Raw genomic sequence first — 10,728 nt, 5'->3', positions numbered from 1 at the left:
TTGTTCCAAACAAAATTGCGAGGTTGTGCCCAGGTGAGGAGCAAACACATGTACAGTAGAGGTGTGGCATTAGAGGCCCATCCATTGAAATGTCCCGACCACCCTGCAAAAAATGCACCAATGAGCTTCAACAGCAGCAGCAACTGCAGATGTATAACAGGTTGTTGTTTTCTTTTCAGATTTTCCACAAATTAAATCCAAATTAAATGCAAAAAAAAAGAAAGGGGGGGGGAGTAATGTGCTAGATTTTTGTTTTTCTGCCAACAATGTCAGGTGGACACTGCCCCAAATCTGGGTGCATGCGTAGCACCAATTCTACAATAAGCTCCCATCTGGAAGCACCCCTGTCTTTATTTTTGGCTAATGGGTTGTGTGGGGGGGGGCATATACCCAAAGTACATGGCTGTCTATGCATCTGCTGCACACTTCCACATGCAGCTACATGAGCATCCCTCGAGGTGAGGTGTGTGAGCAACTGCACACACGGTTGTGTGCGGGGTGTGTGTGTTTGTGTTTGTGTTGGATCGCCTGCTGCTGCTGCTGCTGCTGCTGCTGCTGCTGCTGCTACCACCAGTGTAGCTCTCCTAACTAGCTACACCTCTCACACCTCCCCTTCGCTCCTTCTTTGAGCCAGTTTACGAGGCTTCATCCTGCCAAGCCAGGGCTGTAAATCCCAGAGCTGTGAAACCAACCGCCACCTGGGGGACTACATGCTGTGCCACGTGACACCTTGCTTGTTCTGTCTGCTGCAGCTCAATCCTTGTCTCTGTTCTGGCTGGGAAGAATTTCAGGGCAGAATTTCCAGCATAATCTAAGGCTGCTTACACACCATGCATTTAAAGCACATGACTGCCCCTTCTCCCCCCAAAAAAGAATCATGGGAACTGCAGTATGTTAATGGTTCTGGGAACCATAGCTCCGTGAGGCACAAGGACAGTCCAATGTCCACTTTATATCTTGTTTTCCTGGGAACTTGCACAGAACTTCCAGTGTGGCACTTAATGGGAAAATCTCCCAGGTAGATTAGCACCAGGGGTCTCCTGGGCCAAAAGGCAGCTGAGAAATAAAACTTGCGACTACCCATCCTTTCCTTTACCCAAGTGCCTGTTCGAGTGTCACCAGTATAAAATTTTTAACCTGAACCAGTAGCTTGTTTAAGGGGCTCAGGTACAAAAGCAAAAACATTGCAGGCAACAGAAACGTCTTTTCAACCATGCACTCCAAGTTTGCTGCCTTTGCCACCATTTGCCACGCAAAACAGCACCATCTGTTGATCTGCCCATCAACCCCGCCCAGCCCACGTGCAACTTGCTCAGTTGTCTAACCCTTGCATGACATCTATTTTCATGCACACGTACCTATCGGTCCCCTTAACCTGCTCTATAACTTCATCTCTCTGTCTCTCCCATCGTTCCTCTCCCCCCCCCCAGTCCCCCTCCTTGCGTGTGCCCTCCTGTCTATTGATCATCAGAGACATCTACCACAATATTTATGCATGAGTCTCCGTGGCGGGCCCAGAAATGTATCACCCAGTGGGTTTAGCACCGTGTGTCACCTTCATTGATCTTTCAGCTTCGCTCACTCGCAACAAGAGGAGCTGGAGCGGGTTCAAGGGTCAGTGGTTTTAATGGCCGAGTCGGTTGAGGAAAGGCTGTTTTAACAGAGTTCCAGTCTCAGTGCTTTACGAGGCAGTGGGTGGTGGGAGAAGCGGAGCCTTCTCCAGCCGCTGGCTTCTGAGTTTGCAGAGTAAACACGAAACCTGACCAGGTCCTTGGGCGAGTTTACCCAATGGCCTCTTTTCTCTCCGGTATCTTGTTTGTTTTCAAGTTCTTTCTATCTCGCCTTTCGTCGCAATAAAGCCAAATACTCCAATCGAGCAGCTAGCAAAGTCGTAAAATATGAAGGAAAACAATTACAGCACATGGTGTCAATATGATGACATAAGGAAACACAGGGACATAAGGAAAGAGGAGCTGCCTTGGCTGGCAATCAGTCCAAGGCCCCTCTAGTCCAAGATATATTCTTCCCTTCATGGAGGGAGGCTGCATGTGGACCCACAAACACATTCAGTACGTCTCAAATTGGATTATGTGAACCAGCCTCAATGTATAATCAAGGATTCTATGCTTGTGATAATGACCAATGCTATCTATGTTGCTTTCGTTCCATCTTTAATTGATCCCGATGAAATTGCTTCCCATTTTGCCTCTGTTTCTTCTTCTTCTTCTTCCTTCTGCATCTTTGTGGCTGCAAAGACTGTTGGCCATATATTGAGGCCAAGAAAGGAAGCCTTTGCAGGAGGAAATGGACATATACACACCTGCCTTGTTCACCAGGCCATCTAGCGCCCAACCATAGCTCAGTGGCAGAGCACTTGCAGAAGGTTCCAGGTTCAATCCCTGGCATCTCCTATTAACAGAACCCAGCAGGGAACAAATAATGTGGAAGGTCTTTTTCTGCCTGAGACTCTGCTCGGAAAAAGCTGCTACCAGTGAGAGGAGATGATCCTGGCCTAGAGGGACAAAAGCCTAACTTGGTACTGGGCCCCTTCCAATACTTGTTGCCTAATTCTGGCCAGTTGAAGGAAAGTCTTTCCCTCAGCCCAGCTGCCTGAAAGCCCTTTTAAGTGGAGATGCCCCAGGACCAAGCCTGGGCTCTTGTGCATACAGAAACGGCTCTACCGCTTAGCTTGAAATTGGAGGGCATTACAATGCAGGCTGTTAAGGGGCAGGCAGGCAGGCAGGCTGGATGGATGGGAATTCGGGCAGGCAGCAGCTGGGTTTTATTTATAAAAAGAAAGGTGCTTTAAGCCTGCCTTGAACCACACCCTTCCCTAATGCCAGCTGAATGAGAGCTTGCCTACTGTTCCTCAGTGTCAGAAGAAACAGGGCTCTACGCGCATAGGTGTGAGGTTGCCAACTTTCCCCCCCGGCAGGACCCTTGCATGCTAGGAAGAGCTTCACCAGTTAAATTCTGGCCTGCCCTATCTCTTTGCCCAGGCTGGCTTTGGAAAATGGCCACCTTGTATAGCCTCTGGTACCTTTAAGGGTTACCTCCCGGGGTGGGGTGCCTTTTTCATCAGGCTGGTTCCTCCCTAGAACCCCCTTTCTGTCTGCCATCCAGGCAGACAAGAGACATGATTTGAGTTCAGGACATGCCCCAGTTAGGCAAAGGAGGGGTGGGTTGGAAGGCAGGGCTGAGGAGATGGGACTGTGGCTAGGGGAGAGGCTCAAAGGCCACATAGAGAGAAGCCCCCCCGGCCTGAGGTCCTGCAGCCCTGTGTCAACAGAAGGGGGAATTATGCCAGGTATGACCTCTCCAATCAAACGCAATGGGGAAAGTTACATGGTGGGATTCTTGCCAACATGTTAAAAATGAGGGTAGGCTGGTTTCCCCCCCCCCCCTCTATTACTGAAGGGATGAACTGACCAAGTATGAATCGGGGATCACTGCAGAGCAATTCCAGTCAAGGCACCTCGCAGTGCCAAGCTGTGCACATCTACTCACAAGTAAACCCCATTGAGTTCAGTAGGGCTTATACCTGAAGAAGCAGGCCAGGGGCTTTGCTTTCAGCCCCCTTCAAATCCTTTTAGTGGGATGTGGGGCAGAGTGAAATAGCTATTTTGAAATCAGGTGTCCGTTCTGCCCATGTTGGTATTGTAACAGTGGCATTTTAGGCTTCCGGTGTGAAGCTGGCCATAAACCCACTGCCCGAATGAAGCAACATTCTGCCGAAGAATGGCATGAAGCCAACTGACCAGGAAATGCCTACTTGGCCCGATCCTATTCTTTTAACTTGATACACAGCAATCAGCAGGTGAAGCTTTTTGCAGCATAGGGATAAGTGTTAGCCCTTGATCCTTGCTGCAAATCTAGCTCTGTTAGAAGCACAGTAAAGGGAAAGGAAAGGTAAGGTAAAGGTAAAGGGACACCTGACGATTAGGTCTAGTCGTGACCAACTCTGGGGTTCCGGCGCTCATCTCGCGTTATTGGTAGTAGGTGTAGTAGTAGTAGTAGTAGTAGCAGCACAGTAGGAGGAGGAGTAAAGGTAAAGGTACCCCTGACCATTAAGTCCAGTCGCAGATTACTCTGGGGTTGCGGCACTCATCTCGCTTTATAGGCTGAGGAGCCGGTGTTTGTCCGCAGAGAGCTTCCGGGACATGTGGCCAGCATGACTAAGCGAACCAGAGCAGCACACAGAAACGCCGTTTACCTTCCCACCGGAGTGGTACCTATTTATCTACATGCACTTTGACTTGCTTTCGAACTGCTAGGTGGGCAGGAGCAGGGACCGAACAACGGGAGCTCACTCTATCGTGGCCGACCTTCCGATCGGCAAGCCCTAGCTCTGTGGTTTAGACCACAGCGCCACTCCTCCCAGTAGGAGGAATAGGGCCCAGTAAAAGAAAAAAAAGAAAAGAGTTGGCTACCAACCCTACATGTCTTCGTAAAGAGTCGGCTTCTGTGAAAACCCAGCGAAGGATCCATGATTTTATAGCTACGCTCCTAACAAATTGACCTACTTGGTTGCGCTGGCAAACTAGTAGATGGTTTCGGTTCTGGGAGGCAAGGGGGGACCCTTTGAAATCCAGACTTGATTCCCCAGCTCCTGGCAAAGGGAAAATATGCAGTTTGCTCTCTAAGACAACACAGGATGGCTTTTCCATGAAAACACCTTGACTCACCCCCTCCTTTACCCCTCCCTCCTGCAACAGCATCACTATTTCCGAATACCGACGGCTTCTTTTTTCCTTACCTCACGGCAAAGGCGCCGGGATGACTCTGTCGCAGGGCAGGAATTCCCTAACCCAACCAACCCCTCCTTCCCCCTCCTGCCTGCCAACCAGCTGTATGCTCAGAACTCTTGCCAGGAGCCTTCCAAGGGCACCTCTGGGCCATTCCTTGTTCCCCTCCGAATTCCCTCTGCAGCCAAGCCAAGGCATTTCCACACACGACGTTGAAAAGTTGCAGCACCGTTCTCTCTCTTCCCCTGCCCCACACCACCCATGCCCACCCTGCAGGCATGAAACCTACACTGGCCAAGCTGCACATTTCGTTTTATTTTCGTTTTTATTTTATTTTGTCTGCCCTGCAGAAACTCCATCTGCCCATGTGGGCAGGGGGCAGATCTACTATGAAACCAATGAAGCTTAAACTTCAGGGCCCCTAATCCCAGAGGGCCCCCAGAAGCAAATTTGGCCCACATTGCTTAAAATTTTGGAGTCTAGTAGAACCAATTTGAGGCGCACAACTCAAATGGTTTATTTTTGTTGTTGTTTATATTTCACCAGTCCCAAAATTTGAGGTGTTGTAAAGGTAGAGTGTTGCAGTACAGCAATTTGAAGCAAAATCTGAGGTGTAGTGGGTTTTTTGTGTGAACAACCCCATTGGAGAAGATAGCAGTGGTTACCCAGACCTTGTTGCTGTTTGAGAAGGGACCCTCATAACAGTCCAAGCTTCAGGGCCCCCAAAATGTAGGTCCACCATTGCATGTGGATAATTAGCAATGGGGATGGTCAGAAGTCAGGCCGGCCCTGCCATGAGGCAGGCTGGCGTAGCAACAAATCCTTCAATTTAACATAGCCTTCCCCACGGGTGAACTACAGTTGCCAGAATTCTTAGGGAGAAGCTTTAAATATATGGTGTGAATGTGACCACTTGGAACATCTAAAACACACGGGTGGGGAACCTGTTGCCGAGGTCCCATTTGCAATATCTCAATGACACTTTTAGAATCACCTTTATTGCCCACACAGAGACACTTCTGTGAAATGGGACTAATTTAGTACAGTCATACCTCGGTTTAAGTATGCTTCGGTTTGAGTACTTTCAGTTTAAGTACTCCGCAGACCCATCTGGAATGGATTAATCCACTTTCCATTACTTTCAAAGGGAAAGTTCGCTTCAGGTTAAGTACGCTTCAGGTTAAGTACAGACTTCCGGAACCAATCGTGTACTTAAACCGAGGTACCACTGTGCTACTACATCATAGGATTTGTTTTGAGGATGAATGAACACAATTGAGAACGTGAAGGTTTTTGGACGGAGGGCTGTCTGTGCTCTTGGCCACAGGGATCAGACCACCCAAAGCCCTGGAGACAAAGCAGTTTTTAAAAAATGGAAAAGAAAGCATTGCAAGAAAATGTTATTCAAGTGTTAAGCAGCACATATTTCCTGACGCTTCCTCTCTCTCGCCCAGTGAAAAAATGGGAAGAAGGAGTGGGTGGTTGAATTACAGAAGAATGTGTATAAAAATACATTTTATCCCTCAGCCAGAAAGTCCGTCTGTCCAACATTCAGCTCCACGAATATTTTAAGGAAGTGGGCAAGAGGTCAAGGCTGAATAGCAGGCTGGGTAGGGCATGATTTGAACCCATAACCTTTGGAGTTGAAAGTAGCTTCTGAGGAAAAGAAGAGAGAAGGGCGTACTTGCTAGCAGAATCAAGATTTCGGGGACACGGTGTTCTAAACTCTTCCAGCAAACCCACCCAATAATATCCAGACACACACCTGCTCCCTGAAGCACTAGACTTCTCGTTTGCTGATGGATCCCAGACACCTTGGCTCTTAATCTCCCACTTTAAGATAATAGGACACCTGGTCTACACATGCAACAGGATGAGGTGGTAGAGTCCTGAGGTGGGAGACTGGACTGTACCACCTCAGGCTGCAGCTGGGGAGAATGTTTTTTAACCCATCGTAAGTAAACACACAAAGCACTTTACTATTGAAGGCATTGTTTCTATTTTTATTGCGTACGTTTCGAAAATGCAGCTAGATGTTGATGATGATGAAGATGAAGACGAAAGGCTGTTCCTGACTGAACTTCTTTCTACTTGCAAGTGTTCTATCTTCCTCTCTTCCCCAAGTTTAAAAGCCAGGCCTTCGTCCTCCTCCTAACCACAATCTTTGTTGCTTTCTCACTTTCTCTGCAGCATGCTTGTGTCAGGTCTTGGTGGTGGTGCTGAGTCTGTGTGAGGCCCTGTGGGGAGCTCCAGCCCCCCGTCCAAAGCCTACAGACTTCCGATCCGAATTCGATTCCGTTGTCCATATGTCGAGGAACCTGCTGAGTGACGCCAAGAACCTCTTCAACCACTTTGTAAGTCAAGCGGCCAACTTGAAGCTGCTTTAGAACAAATCAGGCTATTGGTCCACTTAACTCCAGCGCTGTCTGCTCTGCCCGGGAAAGGCTCGCCAAAAACCTGCCACCAACATTTCCCGTGAGCTGGAAATGCCAGAGATTGAACCCCAGGACTTTCTACACAAAAAGCAGATGCTCTGCCGCTGAGCTATGGCCTGCCAGAGATGTGAGCTTTGGGTGGCTTCTAAATGAAGTGGCATCACATTGACTTTTTGCCTCCTGGCTCAAATGAGACAGATTCAGAAAATGGCTAATTGGGAGCCTTCCTTCTGTTTCCTTTACCTTTTAAGAAGCACAAATTCCCACTTGGGGGGGGGGGGAAATCTTCCTAAGAGATCTTAGGAAAAAATATGATATTTTGTCTTGTCGTTTTGAAAATAAAATAAACAGGAGGGCATATCCTTCCCCCCTGCCCTCAGTTTACTATTTATTGGTTGACGTTCCTGTTCAGTTGCACTATTTTGTGGTCTGATTCCCACCGTTCCTCTTCCCTGTACAGAAAAACCGCTACCCAGCAGAAGGAGAACACAAGCTAGATACGCTGCCTGTGTTGACTATGACTGCGGTGGAACTCGCCAACATCCAGGTAAAAGAGGCCTCCTCTTCCCTCTTCTCCCATCGTCCCCAGGTTCTCCTTTGCACCACAGCTTGTTGCCTTAAGCAAAATCTCTCTATTATTATTATTATTATTATTATTATTATTATTATTATTATTAATGTTGCAATACATATATGAAATATTTACATAATAATACATATACAGTGGTACCTCGGTTTATGAACACAATTGGTTCTGGAAGGCTGTTCATAAACTGAAGCGTTCATAAACTGAAGCGAACTTTCCCATTGAAAGTAATGGAAAGTGGATTAATCCGTTCCAGATGGGTCTGCGGCCAACCTGAAGCGTACTTAACCCGAAGCATGGGTGTAATTGGTTCCGGAAGTCTGTTCATAAACTGAAGTGTTCATAAACTGAAGCGAACTTTCCCATTGACAGTAATGGAAAGTGAATTAATCCGTTCCAGATGGGTCTGCGGCGTTTGTAAACCGAAAATTCGTAAACCGAGGTGTTAATAAACCGAGGTTCCACTGTACATTATATTTGTAAATTCACATTTTCACCTTTCATTATGTACCAACATTTATCCATTTCTTATTTGCTTCTTATTTCTTGCCCTGTGTCTTGCTTGCCTCCACCCGTGCGTGACTTCCTTGTTATTATTTTATAACTTTATTATTGTGATTGTATTTTTGTATCTTGATAATTAAACACTCATTCTTATATATCTGTTTGACTTAACTTAACTTAGTGAAATCAGTCTATACATATCAGTCTATACATATCTCTCACAGTGGCCTGCTTTAGGGAATACAGGCTTCCCATGGCTGGTCTCGCTGGCCCCTCGCAGTACCTGCAGTTTCCCCACTCTTTGTAGGTTCTAGGTTTCTGCCAGGTTTTGTGGCTCCAGCTCCCTCACACAGACAGCCTAAGATGACTCCCAGGCTGCGTGCACATCATACAGCCACGCTTTGTACACACTGTACATTTAAAGTACTTGGCCTTTCCCAAAGAACCCTAGGGACTGTAGTTTGCTAAGGGTGCTGAGAAGCGCTGCTCTGTTGACTACAGGGTTGACAACAGTTCCCAGGGGAAGCCGGGTGCATTAACTGTGTGGCGTCCAACTTCTGCTGTTTCTCGGTTCCCCTCTGCAGCTCCGCTCACTCCAAAATGGCTCCCTGCCCCCAATAGTGCACCCATGTTTTCTATGTGGGCAGAGGAGGGGAAGAAACTTGCCTTATCAGATCTTTGGTCCATCTAGTTCAGTACTGTCTCCACTGATTGAAACTCCCAGGGTTTCAAGATAAGAAATCTCTCCTGCCCTACCTGGAGATGCTGAGGATTGAACCCGGGATCTTCCCCATGCTAAGCAGATGCTATAACTACTGAGCCACGGGTCCTTTCCCTACTATATTTCCAGAATATATGCAGGTGCCCTGCTTTCCTGCCCCACCAAAGTTCTTTCTCTTACAGCCCCTCTCTGTCATGTTCGTCTCTCCTCCTCCTCCTGCAGGTCTCTGTGGGTCTGACTCGGCTCAGTTCCGACTTGCAGTGCTACCAACGCCACTTTGAGTGGCTGCGGAGGGCAGCCCCACTGCTGCTGCGGCCCATGGAGCATGACATCACCTTAGTGCACACCCGGCTGGAACGCCTCCTCAAAAGACTGGAGCACCTGGTAAGGCTTTGAGAGGAAGGAACAGATCCTGGGGGTGTGGTCCCGATGGTGTGGGGTTGACTAGATGCGCCTGCAAGGCCCCTTCCAGCTCTAGGAGCGCTTCCAGGCTGTCACTGCTTTTGGGTGGGATTCAATCCCATACCACAAAAATCAGGTTGTGAGGTCTTGCACGGCAAAATTGCTTCCCCAAAAGATCAGACTTTTTGCTGTAAGGAAAGTGATGGGGAAAATGCACTGGGAAGCCTGGCGTGATCCTTGCTTTGTCACCTTAGGAACATAGGAAGTCGCCCATCATCAGAAATAGGGAGGGATTAACATGGGCTACCTCGGAGCTTCTGTCCTTGCTCCAGAAGGTCACAACTCACCCGCTTGTCTGCTTCTCCCTCAGATGACCAAGCTCAGCCTCTCACGGCCCAACCCAACTCTGCCAACCCTGCCAGCCCACGGCACCCACTGGACTGCGGTTCAGGCAGGACACGCCATCGCCCACTCATTTCACCTCTACCTGGACTGGGCATCTCGCGTGCTGGTTCTGATCCGGAACAAGCTGTGAACGGCAAAGAAACTGAACCACCATGGGTATTTTGGAAAGTCTTCTCACGGACCTGGAACTCTTAGATGCTGCTTCAGCAATACCAGTGGAGGAGGGTGCAAGCAAGGAAGGAAAGTCTATGGAACAGGGCGCCCCTGGATTCCTCTTCTGGGGGGTGCTGCAAGGGGGGGAGTTGCTGAGACCTATGGCCCACTCACACACCCTTCCTACTCGGTGGGGGGTGCATCATGAAACAAAAAGCGACTTCCCTTGCCCTTGGAAGGACTCAATTCTCCCTCATTCTTCCTCAAGGCTTGGGGAAATGGTATGGGGAAAGGGGGGCTTCCCCTTCTTCCAAGGACATTTTTGCCCTCTCCTGCTCCCTGTTAATGAAACACTATAATCTGTATGATAAGCATTGATCCGTGTCAAGTATCGGAGACCCCTTATAGGTATAGTCGTGGTGGATAATCTGCCCGAAAAGCACCTTGCCCATCACGACTGTTCTTTCCCCACCACTAGATTGTGTGCTGCAATCTAGGGCGCCCTCCCAGCTTATGCCCCATAGGTCTGGGCAGTGCCCCCAGGGAACTGAGAAGTGTACGTGAGAAGATGCCACAATTCTGTAAGCCGAGGAAGGGAGGAAAGGATTCATTGAAGGCGGGAGGCTTGACCTCTCATTGGCAGCCATCCTGGTTTCATCAATAGCCCCTGCCAGTTTCTGTCCCTTGTCCACCTGCAATCTAGTACCACCCCCAAAAGTGTGGCCACAATCTAGTACAGAATAAATGGTTTTCAGCATTCCTCATACAGGGTGTCAC

The 10,728-nt window shown here is 48.5% G+C and overlaps 1 protein-coding gene across 1 annotated transcript; it reads left to right on the top strand.

Moving 5' to 3' along the window:
* The first annotated feature begins 6,768 nt into the window (after positions 1–6,768).
* IL11 (interleukin 11) lies at positions 6,769–9,928 on the top strand. The gene is made up of 5 exons (XM_035136754.1): positions 6,769–6,838; positions 6,936–7,099; positions 7,641–7,727; positions 9,214–9,375; positions 9,764–9,928. Exons 1-5 carry the CDS (start codon positions 6,769–6,771, stop codon positions 9,926–9,928), a joined length of 648 nt encoding a protein of 215 aa, XP_034992645.1.
* Positions 9,929–10,728: the final 800 nt, after the last annotated feature.

Source organism: Zootoca vivipara, chromosome 13, assembly GCF_963506605.1.
Source record: "Zootoca vivipara chromosome 13, rZooViv1.1, whole genome shotgun sequence".
In the NCBI taxonomy this organism is placed as follows: domain Eukaryota; kingdom Metazoa; phylum Chordata; class Lepidosauria; order Squamata; family Lacertidae; genus Zootoca; species Zootoca vivipara.
Note: the sequence above shows the minus strand (reverse complement) of the source record. Positions and strands in the feature narration are given on the sequence as shown.

What these genes read in the sequence shown, in the direction of transcription:
- IL11 (XM_035136754.1), top strand. Translation starts at nt 6,769, where the DNA reads ATGCAGCTAGATGTTGATGATGATGAAGATGAAGACGAAAGGCTGTTC. An exon ending in GACTGAACTTCTTTCTACTT is followed by an intron (nt 6,839 to 6,935) that starts GCAAGTGTTCTA and finishes CTTTCTCTGCAG; the next exon opens with CATGCTTGTGTCAGGTCTTG. An exon ending in TCAAAAGACTGGAGCACCTG is followed by an intron (nt 9,376 to 9,763) that starts GTAAGGCTTTGA and finishes CTTCTCCCTCAG; the next exon opens with ATGACCAAGCTCAGCCTCTC.